Below are 14,696 nucleotides of genomic sequence, written 5' to 3'. Positions count from 1 at the left end.
AAATAAGGTCAAATTATTTGATTTGAGGCTTTGTAAATAGACACTTCTTAAAGTTGCCGGTTTTATTATTTGTGGATGAATTATGTCATGCTTGCCATCATCCCTCTATTCACTATGTTTTTCAATTATGAGTTCTTTGTGTATCATAATACAAGTCATGTATGTAATCTGCAAACAAGTAGTGATTCAAAAAATATTTGATACACTTGGCTACTACATCACAATCAGTAAGAATTCATTATAAAGATTAGAGCTGAAAAAAATGGAACGAATAGCTTAGAATTCATAAACTTTGCAGATTTCCAATTGAGAATGAAGAAAGAAAAGTAAAAGAACGATTTTTAAGTTTGTTGGAAATTATAAAGACAAATATGCCCCTCTTCAAACCCATAAAACAGGTTGTAGGTTCATTTTCTAGCCAAAAGTTGCACTAGGGTGCAAAGTGCCAAGCAAATACTAATTGAATGGTGCAAAGTGCTATTTTTGTAATTTAAGGGTGCAAAGTGCCAAAGGCATGTAATTCGGGGGTGCAAAGTGCCAATTACCCCAAAATACACTGTAGCAGTCAAATCATGTTTAAAGGTATTAGAAAAAAGTATTTTTTAAGAAAAAAATTGAAAGATGAAGTGATGTTTAGTTGTTTTTTAGTGAAGACATTTTTTACTATAGCAGTCAAATCATTTTACTGTAGCGGTCACATCATGTCTGAATGAGAGAGAAACTTTTGAAATTGTTTTGAGAAAATGATTTGAAAAGTGTAATAAATACAATTTTGTTTTGGAGAATCAATGAAAACAAAATAAGAATGCTTCCAAACATTGCCCAAATAATCAAAATTCGATGAACTTGTTTGTAATATCAATAATTAATAGTACATTTTGATTTTTTGGCAAAATAGGACGGAAAATTCCTCAATTTTCGAAAGTATCTGAAATGTGATAAATTGGATCGGTGTAGTCAATATCGTGATATATTGCGATAATTATCGCGATACGATACAATTTTAATGTAAATGATACAACTCTGCGTCTGTATTGTTTTATTGAACTCAATTATACGATACGATATTTATTTTGGAGGTGATTTGTCGAGTTTCAGCTCATTTAAGGGCAATTTGTGCAATTTTCATCATATTTTAGGTGATTTATGCAATTTTCAGCACATAAGAGCGATTTGTGCGATTTTTAGCAAATCCATTTTAAAACAACTATTTGATTTGTGCAAAATTTGAGCACATTGGTTTCAAATAAAAATTATTGTTCTTCGAATTAAAACCAATAGATTTGTTCAACATCACATAAATCAAAAGGAATTTATATTAGCAGCAAAGGTAATAAAAGTGACACTGGCATTATGGCTATGTTTGTTACGCTTCTCAAATTCTTTTCATTTTTTCCCCAAAATAAAATTATTTTTTTGAAATATTTTTAAAAACTTTCTCCAAAAAGAATTCAAATTTTTCTCTCTCTAACAGACATGATTTGACTGCTATAGTGAAAATTGTCTTCACTAAATTACAAACTAAAATCACTTTATCCTTCAAATTCTTCTTTCAAAATAACTTTTTCCAACACATTTTAGACATAATTTGACTTGCTACAGTACAAATTGTCTCCTCTCAAAACACAAACAAACTTTATTTTATTTTCAAATTCTTCTCCCAAAACATCTTTCTCCAGAATAAAATGGAAATAGAAACCCAAAAGCTTACCAAACATAGCCACTTTCGTCCCAGTTGATAATTTAATATTGAAACTTGAATTTAAATATATTTTGAATAAATGGTTTGACTTTAAAATATTAATTTTAAAATATTTATCGTATATTATATGATATATATTTTTTAGTATTATTTTTAATAATTAGTTAAATATCTTACAACGATAATGATACAGCACGATATGTGAATAAGCTAAGCTACAAAACCAATTTCTCTAAAATAAAATTAACAGCTTATAATCTCCAAAATAACAAAATTAATAATTATTTTTTTTTGAATTCAAAATTAATAATTATTATTAAATGAACTTATTCAAACACCTTCTCAGCTTTCTGGAAGATAATTATTCAATTTGCGATTTCTATGATAAGAATCAAGAATAAGAGGTAACCGATACTACGTAACAACCGGTTGTTCTCCCTCGAGTTCAGATATAACAATCAACGAGTCATTGAGTTCGAGACTCAGAGGCTCCAACTTCGGAATCGGGTTTATAAACTGCAATTTTTTTTTTAAATAAAGCTTAGAAAAATTATATTTCGATCAGTACAAAATGTAATAAATAAAAATGAAGATCGAAATACCTTCTTGTTGTTTTTAACATAACCAATGGCAATTTCTCTACGTAGATTTGCTCTTTCCGATAGCTCGTAAAATGAAGCATTCTCTCCTTGTTTCATGTAAAAGCTAATATCCTGTCCCAAAAAAAAACGAAAAAAAAAACATGAACAAAATCGATTTAAGTTTTTTCACAATTAAAACTATATGATGATTTATGTATATATCCTTGCGCATTATGCTTAGAGGTTTTCACCTTTACGTATATTTCATCTCCCTCTGCATTGAGAATATCTTTCCAAACATCGTTCAGTTCAACGTTTTCTGCCACTGTAATAATAATAAAATAAAATTACAAAAAAAAAAAAATGGAAAATCGGTAATAAAAAAAATTAAAAAAAAAATTAAATAAATAACCTTGAGCTGTCACAAGGCTCATTACTTCCTCTGCTGCAATGTATGTGAGTGATGGTCTAATCCTTGTAATCTGTAAAACCAAGAAACGATGCATGTTATAGCATCGAGTCGTTTTTTTCGATGAGGTGTCCGTGTAAAAAGTACATGATTGACATTACAAAAAAAATATATATAATAATAATTCGCAGAAAGAAACTTTTACTTGTTTCCCCAATTTTGAGTCCACAACTTCAGCTACGAGATTTTGCGCCTGTGAGTTATCGAAAACGATTAGTATACCAATAACCAATAAAACATCAATTTAAAAGCCGATCGTAATATAATTCGTAAAATATTTTGAGCAACATTACCTTTACTCCAAGTTTACCACAGATATTTTCAGCAAGAAGAAGAGAATATGCCGAGTTTTTGTCTGCCCTCAAAGGATCTAAACCAAAAAAAAAATATTCCAAATCAAAATCAAAACCGAGCAATTTAAACAAAATCAATGTCGAATATTTTTTTACCTCCAACTTTCCACTCTTTATCAGATACTACAGCTATCGAAAACGGAATATCGACTTCTTTCTTTGAGGACTTTTGAATGTTGATAATGGTTTCCTCTAAAGTGTTATATTCCATCGGATTTCCAACCTGAGATGGACACGAACGAGAAAAGGGCACGTCAATAATATTTAATATTTAATTTCAGAACATTATTATTATTATTATTATAAATATTGCAACTTACTCTATGAGAAACTCGAATGTTTTTCAGCTTTCCATGACCAGCAAGCTTGAATGCCTTCAATCTAGCATCCAACGGAACATCCGACAATATTTCCTACAAAAAATAAAATCAGCATTATAACCGTTAAATTAGAAAATAATTTTAATTATTTATTCTATAATAAATATACCAACACACTGCCAGGTCCGAGATAATTATCGTATTCTTCGATCATTTCAACAACATCAGGTCGCCAGCCAAGCACTAGCACACGCTCTGTTGGACCCACACACCAATCAGGCGCCTGAATTTCAAGAAAATATCAAGAATGCCACTCAAAGATTAGAATACCACAATAACAGTTGGTTTCAAGCAAAGGGATAAAATCGTACTTTTGAATCTGATCTTTTTGGTCTTTTGACTATGTTCTTCAGCCTCTCTCTTGTAGCACCCAATGCTCCATTTAAAAACTCGCTATTCTGCTTTATGGTTTCCACATTATTGATCGAGTCGTCATTTTCCTCGAAAACGTGTGGGTATGATAGCTGTGGTTTCTTCGTACCGTGCACAGGCCCAATGAATAACACCTGCTTGTGCAATAAGTAATAATACTTTTAAGGCCATGATTAATTAGATGATTTTGAGGGTCGACCCGAAAATGTTATTTTTATCATGGCATATATTGCCTTTCCAATAATACAATCGGGTTTTCATTAATTTATTTAATCTTATCTTGGCTAATGTATGCTATCTTAGGAACCAAACGAGGCCTAAAAGGTTTACGACTAACAAGCGCATGTAAAAAGAGAAGCTTGTTTGTAATAAGAGTTTTTTAAGGTACATTAAATATCTACATTATGTTACGTACTTTGTCAGCTTCTTCCAGAATTTCTGCGTCGTTTGGGTGAAAATATACCCTTCCATTTCGATAAAGACCACACACAACAGCCTGAAAAAAGGTTATTAAAATTATTATAAAAAAAAAAAAAAAACAAATCAGCCAGTTTCGATAGATCAAGAAGTGAAGACAATTGTTATACGGGTTACCTCTTGGAACCCACGTCTCAACTCTTTGTAACTTAGCCCAGCTAAATGAGGAAAATTGCAAAGATTGAATACATTTTCTGCCAGATTGAGATTCGTATTATCAGAAATTAAAATAACTAACAATGTATTATAGATATTAAAATTAAAACGTAAAAAAAAATGGACGTACTTCGATAGTTGAGCAAGTGCTTGTATATTTTGATAAGCCCTTTTTGCCGAGAGCACTGAACAAACAATTTGGACGCGACATTCTCAACAGGTTCCACTTTCAAGCCCGAAATTGATTTCAAAAGCTCGCATGTATTTGAACTCGAAACCTGCGCCACAAGCAAGAATAAAATAAAGATTCCTTTCTTAATGCAAGAAAGAAGAAAAAAAACTATCTTTGAATTACCTCAACTATAGTAGGCACAGAGGCCATTAGAGGGAGTGGTTGAAGAGCAAGAACAGACAGAAATGCATCCGAGTCAACTTCATATCTAAAAAAACCGAACGAAAAAAAAAAATATTTAACTATGGAAATTCTCCACCAAATTAGTCTGTGTTAAGCAACTAATTAGGGTCGAATTCTTACCGATCTTCCTTTGTTGGAAGTATAATTATGGCACGAGCTTTATTCGCAGCGGCTCTTTCAAATGATTTTGTTAGACTTAGACTACAACTGCACAAATGAATGTTATGTCAGGCATAAACGAGCATTTTAGAACAGAAATTATAATCGAAAGATAGGTAAGTAACCAAAGAGTCTTATTTCTTGTATTTTGGAGTGCTCGGTCTTTTAACAATAGGAAAAAAGCAATAAGCCTCTCTAATTTTTAACTGCAAAAATTATTCTGTCGGACAATACACGCAGACGTATATAACAAGACATATAATAGAGTATACCTTTTGGTCAAAATATCAATATGATTGAGATCTTTGGCTATGTTGTCAGCAACTTTGTCCATCTGTTTTCTGGGAAGATCAGACAAAAGAAGAATCCTCTGTCTCCTGTATTAACATATACTTAGATGTAGGAAGCATAGCACTACATTTTAAATAGTATATAAATATTAAAGAAAATTAAAAAAAATTTACCTTGCGGTAGCAGTGCCTAAGCGAACGGCAAATTCGTGATACTTATTCAGCTGCTTCAACACAAAACTCAGACGACTATTAACTCCACAAATAATTATATGATCCGTTTCCAAAACTTGCATTTGTGCCCCTTCTCTGAGTCTGTACATATTATTCTGTCGAAAAGCTGAGAAGGGTTACGATTTCTACTAAGATCTAGCAAAACATATATATAATGTGCTGATATCTTACCCTAAATTGTTCGGTCATTGTGCTCAAAAGCCGGGAGTAGAATAGTATGCCCCATATAGCAAGAACAAAGCCAATAACGCGTTCGATTCGTGTCCTTTGCTGCAAATTGACATCAGGGAATTATTTTTTACAATTAAAAAGTCAATACTTCGGCATTTTTTCTTCAGCAACACATATGAGTGTTGCATTTTTATCAAGTGACACAAGATCGAATCAACAAAGACGAGTCACACTTTTAGGTGGGTGGAAGATGAACACAAACAAGCCCAAGCTTCCCAAAAGCAATCCTCGAGAGACTGACTGCTACCCCTGTACTTCATATAATATAAATACATTTCATTCAAAATCAGCTAACATGCATGATGTTGTAAAAGAAACGAAAGCATTATCATATATATATATATATAAAAAAACAAAACCAAAAATAAGTTTCATTAATTAGGATAAAAAAAGTCGTCAAGAACCTTAACAAAAACAAAGACTTGCATAACCGTGTTCAAAATCACATATTTTTCCAGTATAGTTGTCCTCTGTGGACCGCAGTATATTTTGATAATTATGAGAATATATTAAAAATTGGAACTTATCTACACGAGGGCTATAGAATAGTTTCTAACACTTCACTTGCAAATAGTTTCATAAGTTTCTGATTGAAATTTATGGCTATGGTGTTTTACTAGTTCAGTAGCGTAATATCAAAAATGCAATACAGAAAGTATGAAAACAAAGCATTCTAGTTTGACCTTGTGAAAATCATATCAAAGCGAACAAGATATATTGCAAAAAAAATAGACTGTCCTTTATACCATTATCAATGACCTAAATTTTCACGAAAGATTTGATCAGTACTTAACCTGAGCTTAAAGAAGAGAAAACCTCCGATAATGACAAACGAGAAGCAAGCCACAAGGAGCACAATAAAGAACCTGCAAACGAACATGCATTAGACATATTTCTTTGGAACTTACTAAAGATATATATAGATACTAAGATTGTATCGGAGAAACAAAAAAAATCAAACCGTGCAAGACACCGGGGCATCATCACTCTTAGTCAATATGCAAACTATATCTGAAGATAAACGAAGTAAAAAATACGGCAGTGTGCTTACGTGGCAACGTTTCTTTCGAGTTGTATGTTGAATAAATAAACTAAACGAGCGAAACTCCATCTGATATCTTGAAAAGAAGGCAGAGAAACATCCAACTGGAGCGGTGTTGGTTTACCCAAGGAATTAGACATGCAGGCAAAAGGCAGATTCGAAGCTCCGATTGTACGAACTGTATGGTAGAATGATTTTTGAACTAATTCCATAACTGCGTTCATGCTATTTAGTTGTATCAATTTAACTACGAGATGAGAACAGAGAGATGCCATCAGGAGTTTAGCTCCGCAATCCTGCACTGTCTTCAATACCAACTGATCATTAGTAAAACTAGTACCCCAAATATCCTACTTACTGAATCAAATTGAATTTCCCGTTGGAAGCGACAGAGCAAGAGAAACCATGTTCGATTTTCTTGTTATAATATAAATAGTTATATTCATCACCAATTTATGAAATGCACGTACCTGAGAACAGTTTTTCGAATCCATCGGTGAGAGATTACATTTCACTTTGCTGGAAATTTTTATTTTCATCAAAGGATCCAACTTCCTCCATATGATTCCGGAACTCATCTTCCAATTTCCTGGAAAAAGATACTAGTGAATTTAAATTAGAAAATAGTGCAACAATAACATAAATGAATAATCAGCCATTTGTGTACCCCAGTGGCTTTATATTTATAGTGACCTCAAAACTGAAATTGCTGATAGAAAATCAAACCTCTCCTCCTCTTCACTGCGAAATTATCAGGATTGAAAGTTGAAATTGGAACCCGTCGGTTGGAATGCAGCCTTGACTTTCTGAAATTCACCACACCATTGTTAGATTACACAACAATACAAACTCAATATCTACTAATCAGTCAAACTTACAATGAGGAACGCATAAAAAGTACCATTTTGCAAACTCATGTGCGCTGTACCGAACAAATTAGAATTCCGACGAACTCAAAGAAATCGAATATGCGAAAATAAATAATTGCAAAAACCGTTGATTCATGTCATTAACACCAAACAAATAGAAAAAATAATGCTGCATGTTTTCCAATCGGAAGGTCAATTCATCTTATTACTAATCCAAATCACAATTTCGAGTCTTGAATCAATAAGTGAATACTACAAAATAATCTTACTTCCTCACCGCAAACTCGAAACAATAGACACGTCAACCTTAAAAAAGGAATTCTCAAGAGCAAACGGATCAAAAAACTGACAGAGTCGTTGGTTCAGAAATTTTAACAAACACAATGCAATCATGGACTTCGTCTCTGCATGAAACCCATTTTTCAAACACCATCAAGATTAACAAATTCCCCCACGTTCTGGAGATTTCAGTTTTACCTCTTGGAAGAAGAACACAAATCCAATTCTGAATTTCTTGTTGAAATCCATGGCCGCAGGCTGTACAACTGCAGCATCTCTCTCACCCCTTTTTTCCCTCTCTCTCTAAAAAAATTCTTCACAACATGTGAAGATTGCGCAAATGGAGATGGTGGGTTATTGAGGATATTCGGATTAAATAATGCATGTCTGAGAAATTTCGGAGAAAAAAAAAAGGTTGAAGAAGAAGCGGAGAATTGTGAAAGCGACTGGCCTCTGCCAAACAGTGAATAGTGGATAATGAAAAGTGTTACTTCTTTTTTCTTACAAGGGAAAAAGCGTTACTCCTTTGTGAAAATATGATTTTTTTTTTTTTTTTTTTTGTGCACTTGGTCAATTTTATTTTTGTTTGATATTTTTTTGGGTCTTTTTATTTATTTATTTTTGGCATCATAATAATGAAGAAAGACACCTAAAAAAAAACTAATTTCACAAATTCTTAACAAACTTTTATTCCGAAAATTTCTTTCTAATTATGTAAAATAAAATAAAAATACGAAATTGCCATACGTGTATTAGTGTTCGTTTAATCGGCTGCGAATTGTGATTGATTTTATGATAAACGGTTTGATTCGACAGGGTCGGTTCTGACTGTAGACGAGAGATGCAGTTGTCTTGGGCCTCTGAATTGAGAAAATTAGAAGCCCACAAATAATGTTTTGCGCTCTTTATATGTAAAGTAGAACCTTGATAAATTAATAGCATCGATTAAACAATAGTTTCTCTCGGTCCCGACTCGATGAAAATATGTTATAATTTAATAGAATTTCCCCCTAGCCCCGACTGTATTAATTTATAGAGGTTTTACTGTACTAGTTATACTATTAAATGATATTTAAAATATAGAAATAGTTCAACAATTTGAATGACCATAATTATATTTCTTTACATGTATTTGTTGGAAATTTTATTTTATACTATATTTAAACAAATATTATAATTTATACATACATATAATTGTTCAATAATATTTCTATTTCGTCAATATACTTTTAATTTACCTTAACTTCGTCAATATTTCAGTCATATTTTTTCCAAAATAATTAACTGCTAATAAAAAAAAATTGTTTGATCAGTCGGACTCCTTATAATGAATTAATGTGTACTTTATACGACGCAAATAGGGGGCCATTTTTGCAAAATTTTAAAACTCGCCTAGGGTCCTCAGTTTTCTCATGAACGGCCTCGTGATTCGGTATCTATAATAAATTATATTTCATTTGCTTGTTTCCATACAAATAGTGAGTGGTGTTATATTTTCACAAAAATAGTAATATATTTAAATAATAGAGAACAAAAATGCATAAGATAGTCAATATTTCATCATAATGCCATGACTGTACATTCACATTTAAATTGTTTTTGCATGCTTGTCTTTTCGCAATCCAAAATATGCCATTGTAATGGTACCTTTCATAAAAGGACTGAAATTTAATTAAAATACTCGATATTCAATTGAAGATAGTTAATTTAAAAAAATATTTGATTTTTATTCAATCTATTTTATGCTTGATTGGAGATTAATATTATTCATATTTCCTTCACTAGTGCCATATTATTGTCGTACACGTGGTCCATTTTTAATGAACTATCAATTATGGCACGTTAATTACACCACCTAAAATTGTGATTGGTCGCTATTTTAGTATTTTAGTATATAAAGTATCATGAAATAAATACATGTCCACGTCACTTCCCTTTTTGGACTTGTTAGTTACATGATTGAATGGCTAGGGCTGTCAATCTGGTCACGTAAGTCGAGTTTTGGTTGACTCAAACTAAAATATATCGGATCTTGCTATAAGCTCAAGTTCATATACTATCGGCTTTATTTTCTAGGCTCAAACTCGGTTTGTGTATTTTTTTTCAGGTTTATGTCGGACTTATATCGAACAATTACATATTTTACAATTTTACGGTCGAACGTGTTAAAAATTGGGCTCAAACTCGGCGAGGTTCGTAGTTAGGTGGTGTTTGCAATAGCTTTTTGAAAGTGATTATGAACTTTTTTTTGCTCATAATCTGTTTTCAGGTGTTTGCAAAATCAACTTTTGCTTTTGCTTTTCTTAAAATAATCTGCTTTAAGCTAATTTTTCAAAAGCACCCATAATCATGCTTTTTCTATTTAAGTTCATTTTTCGGAATATTTGCAAACCCCCAACTTTTAGAAATAAGCATTTAAAACTAACTTAACTCACAATCACTAACTTCTGCTTTTAAATAATCATTTGTAAACACCATCTTAATTAGGCTCGGCTCAAATAAAATTGGGCCGAACAATTAGGTTTTGGGAAGGCCCGACTCAATTGCCGGCCCGACAATGGTCACTAAAGTTGATGGTGATATTTAATGACGACAAAAATGATTTACATTATCATACTTTATTTCTAATAAATATTCTTTCTTTTTTCGTAATTAAAATCTGTACCAAAAAAATTGTTTGTGCATAGGGACCAGTTCAAAATTGGAAACCTATGTGACAATGACATTAGTGGTAGTGGACCAATAACATTACATTCACAACGTTTTTAAAATTAGCATATTAGTCCTTTTCAATTTTAAAACAACATTTGTTATATCTACATGGACTCAAGCAACCAATGAAATGGCTTTGCACGTGATTGCATGATATGCGTACATGGGACTTTTAGATATGTCCGTAGCATTTTTAGCAAATTAGATCAGTACATATATTGTATACGTGGAAGTTTTATACTCCCTGATGATGTATATAAATAGATGATTAATTCAATGAAGAAACACACTTCTTCCAAAATACAGTAGCTGAAGTCCTTACAGTAAATACACACTTTACATCTTTCAATTTCATCTGTAGCTTTCGTACAATATATATTTTGTAGTTTGCATAATTACAATATACATAATATATTTCGTCTATATACTTAGATATATATCTTGGTTCTATTTTATAACACGTTATCAGCACGAGTTTTTGCTCTACAAAATTATAGGTTTGTAAAAAGGTTAATATTTTCTACTTATTTTATTTTACGATGGCCGGAATCGAAAAACAAAAATTTCAAATCCTTGATGTTACCGGCAGTAACTTTTTATCCTGTGCTTAGATATCAAATTACACCTCCAAGGGCTAGATCTTGTAAAAGCCTTGGATTGTGTAGATATCAAGGAGGCAAACAGGAAAGATGAGGCAAATGCTATGATTTTTATCCGCCATCATCTTTCTGAGGATTTGAAAGACGAATATATACAACTTGAAATGCCATCAGAAATATGGCAAAAACTCAAAGAGATGTTTGATCACATGAAAACTGTGATTCTCCCACAAGCCCAATACAATTGGCAGCACCTAAGGCTGCAGGACTTCAAATCTGTTGCCGACTATAATTCGGCACTGTTTAAACTTGAGTCCCGATTACCCTTGTGTGGAGTTAAAATATCTGAATATGATAAATTGGAAAAAACTTTCTCTACTATGCATGCCTCGAACTTGGTGCTCCAACAGCAATATAGGCAGCGCCAGTTTAAAACATATTCGGAGTTGATCTCTGTACTCCTCACAGCAGAAAAAACAAATGAACTGCTGTTGAAAAATCATGATTTGCGACCATGTGGGTCCCAAGCTGTGCCTGAAGCACATGCTAATCAAAATAAGAATATGGGCCGATTTAGAGGCCGTGGGCGTAAATTCTGGCGTGGTGCACGCAGAGGTGGTGGACGTGGTCCCCCTCAAGATGCCCGAAATAATGACCGAGGTGGATATGAATATCCCCGTCGAAATAATAATAATACGGTCTGGCAGAGACACCATTTCAGGCAAAACGCGATAAAGGCAAGATGCCCGCGGAAAGAATTCCAGAAAATATGCGTATTAGATGTGGAATGACTGGACACTGGGCCAAAGTTTGTAGAACCGCCCAACATCTGGTAAATCTGTACCAGGATTCAAAAAGAGACAAAGGAAAAAATGTCCAGGCAGATGTCACTGAGGCAGAAATGCCACTGAGGCAGAAATGCCACTTGCTGTTCTTGAAGCCAGCACATCTGGGAGCATGCTTGATCAAGATCCTGCTCAAGATAGAGCCTCTCTTGAGTTATCAGATTTTTTTACAATTGCTGTTCTTGAAGCCAGCACATCTGGGAGCATGCTTGATCAAGATCCTGCTCAAGATGGAGCCTCTCTTGAGTTATCAGATTTCTTTACAGATCTTGATCCTCTTGTGTAAATTGCCAAATGAGCATCTCTTTTGGGTTATTTTGTACTCACTATGTATACTTTGTATATATTCGGATGATGTAGCACCCGAGATTAAGCTAGTTTGTCTTTTGATGTATCCATGTACATATCTCCCTTGGAAGTTATGTTCCCGAGGTCGAGCTGGTATTTTGATTATGTATAAAACTATGAGTTTGTGATTATATTATTTGCAAACTATACTACGATTCAATATTAATTTTATGTTATTTAATTCAGGCAAACATGGAGAACATCGACAAAAGAGAAAATTGCCTACTCGATAGTGCAACTACACACTCAATATTCAATAACAAAATATATTTCTGGAGTGTGACTTTGTGCAAGGCACAAGTTAAAACCATAGCAGGTTCCGCGGAAATAATAGATGGCTCCGGGAACGCAACAATTGTGTTGCCTAATGGTACCACCTTGCATATTGAAAATGCATTGATATCCGGTAGATCAAATAAGAATCTACTGAGTTTTAAAGATGTGAGACGCAATGGATATCATTTAGAGACACTGGTAGAAAATACCGTGGAGTGTCTATGCGTCACATCATATGTTATGGACAAAAGAATTGTTCATGAAAAACTCGAAGCGACGACTTATGGAGTGTATTGTTTTCAAATTCGAGCTTTCGAATCCTACGCCACTATGCCATGGAAACTTGTTAATCCCGATATACACGGGTTATGGCATGATCGACTGGGTCACCCAGGAACGACAATGATGCGTAGGATTGTACAACATACTAAGGGACATCCATTAAAAGATACAAAGATCTTAATGTCCAATGAATATTTCTGCGAATCATGTTCACAAGGAAAGCTCATTATTATACCTTCCATCGAAAAAGTCGGTTATGAATCCCCATCGTTTTTACAACGTATTCATGGTGATATTTGTGGACCAATACACCCTGCAAGTGGGCCATTTAGATATTTTATGGTTTTGGTGGACGCATCTTGTAGATGGTCCCACGTATGCTTATTATCTACGCGAAATGTTGCATTTGCGCGTTTGCTAGCACAAATTATTAAACTCCGAGCACATTTCCCTAATTATCCCATTAAAAACATAAGAATGGATAATGCCGTAGAATTTACGTCAACAACTTTTGATGAGTATTGTGAAGTACTGGGAATAAATGTCGAGCACCCAGTAGCATACGTTCACACTCAAAATGGACTGGTGGAATCTCTGATTAAACGCGTCCAAATAATTGCTCGTACTTTGCTGATGAGATCGAAACTCACTAGTGCAGCATGGGGCCATGCAGTACTGCATGCATCAGCACTGATTAAATTGCGCCCCACTGCTTATCATATGCATTCCCCAATGCAATTGGCATTAGGCTTTGAGCCCGATATTTCGCACCTACGCACGTTTGGTCGCGCTGTGCAAGTGCCAATTCCTCCTCCTCAGAGGACTAAAATGGGTCCCCAACGCCGACTTGGCATATACGTTGGGTTTGATTCACCGTCGATTATTAGATTCTTAGAACCAATGACGGGTGATTTATTTACCGCTAGATTTGCGGATTGTCATTTTGATGAAACATTATTTATACCGATTGGTAAGGATATTCAGAATATCCGTGATAATGATAAACAAAAATCAATCGAGAATCTCACATGGTGTGAGCAACATTTATCTCATCTTGACCCACGTACCTCTGAATGTGAAAATGAGATCCATAGAATCATTCATTTACAAAATATTGCCAATAGACTTCCTCATGCATTTAATGATAGCACTAAAGTCACGAAATCTTATATTCCAGCTGTGAATGTGCCAGCTAGGATCGCTGTTCCTGAAGAACATGCGAAAATGAATGATGATCCCCCAAGACAAAAACGGGGTAGACCTATTGGATCAAAGGACGTTATTCCTAGAAAAAGAAAGGGGAAAATCGACGAACCCTCGAACCAAGTGGTTCCTAGTGAGAATGCTCCAGATGAATCTGTTGAGCCTGATATCGAAAAAACGATATCAAATCCCGGGAATACCGAGAATCCCATAAGTTATTGCAATGAAATATGGGATAGAAATGAGATAATCATCGATAATATTTTTTCATTCTCGGTTGCACAAGAAATTATGTATGATGATTATGATAGTGAACCGCGTTCCATAATGGAATGCCGCCAAAGAAATGATTGGCCTAAGTGGGAGGAAGCAATAAAATCTGAATTGGCTTCCCTCGAAAAACGGAAAGTATTCGGGCAAAT

At 33.8% G+C, this 14,696-nt stretch overlaps 1 protein-coding gene across 3 annotated transcripts; it reads right to left on the bottom strand.

Moving 5' to 3' along the window:
* Positions 1 to 1,968: 1,968 nt before the first annotated feature.
* On the bottom strand, positions 1,969 to 8,507 carry LOC105962899 (ion channel POLLUX-like protein, putative (DUF1012)). 3 transcript variants are annotated; one of them, XM_012987242.2, is made up of 24 exons: positions 8,208 to 8,507; positions 7,588 to 7,667; positions 7,332 to 7,450; positions 6,871 to 7,166; positions 6,614 to 6,685; positions 5,993 to 6,068; positions 5,760 to 5,858; positions 5,529 to 5,683; positions 5,337 to 5,441; positions 5,026 to 5,112; positions 4,846 to 4,930; positions 4,621 to 4,768; positions 4,452 to 4,528; positions 4,273 to 4,353; positions 3,797 to 3,991; positions 3,595 to 3,708; positions 3,426 to 3,518; positions 3,202 to 3,328; positions 3,046 to 3,122; positions 2,898 to 2,945; positions 2,696 to 2,765; positions 2,535 to 2,608; positions 2,305 to 2,415; positions 1,969 to 2,218 (listed from the first exon to the last, which is right to left on the bottom strand). In XM_012987242.2, the coding sequence occupies exons 1-24, from the start codon at positions 8,282 to 8,284 to the stop codon at positions 2,117 to 2,119; spliced, it is 2,568 nt and encodes an 855-aa protein (XP_012842696.2). In that variant the 5' UTR covers positions 8,285 to 8,507; the 3' UTR covers positions 1,969 to 2,116. The 3 variants fall into 3 exon arrangements, with proteins under 3 accessions (XP_012842696.2, XP_012842698.2, XP_012842697.2); XM_012987244.2 differs by having other exon boundaries at positions 6,871 to 7,157; positions 8,208 to 8,457; XM_012987243.2 differs by having other exon boundaries at positions 7,332 to 7,452; positions 7,593 to 7,667; positions 8,208 to 8,457.
* Positions 8,508 to 14,696: the final 6,189 nt, after the last annotated feature.

This window comes from Erythranthe guttata, chromosome 7, assembly GCF_056151865.1.
Source record: "Erythranthe guttata isolate IM_541 chromosome 7, IM_541, whole genome shotgun sequence".
Classification (NCBI taxonomy): Eukaryota; Viridiplantae; Streptophyta; class Magnoliopsida; order Lamiales; family Phrymaceae; genus Erythranthe; species Erythranthe guttata.
This window is presented reverse-complemented; position numbering and strand designations above follow the sequence as displayed.

Bases quoted from the DNA above. Each gene is read 5' to 3' on its own strand.
- LOC105962899 (XM_012987242.2), bottom strand. From the start codon at position 8,284: ATGCTGCAGTTGTACAGCCTGCGGCCATGGATTTCAACAAGAAATTCA. The intron at 4,529-4,620 runs GTACGTCCATTT...TCAATCTGGCAG, and splicing joins GCACTTGCTCAACTATCGAA to AAAATGTATTCAATCTTTGC. The intron at 3,329-3,425 runs GTAAGTTGCAAT...TGTCCATCTCAG, and splicing joins ACATTCGAGTTTCTCATAGA to GTTGGAAATCCGATGGAATA.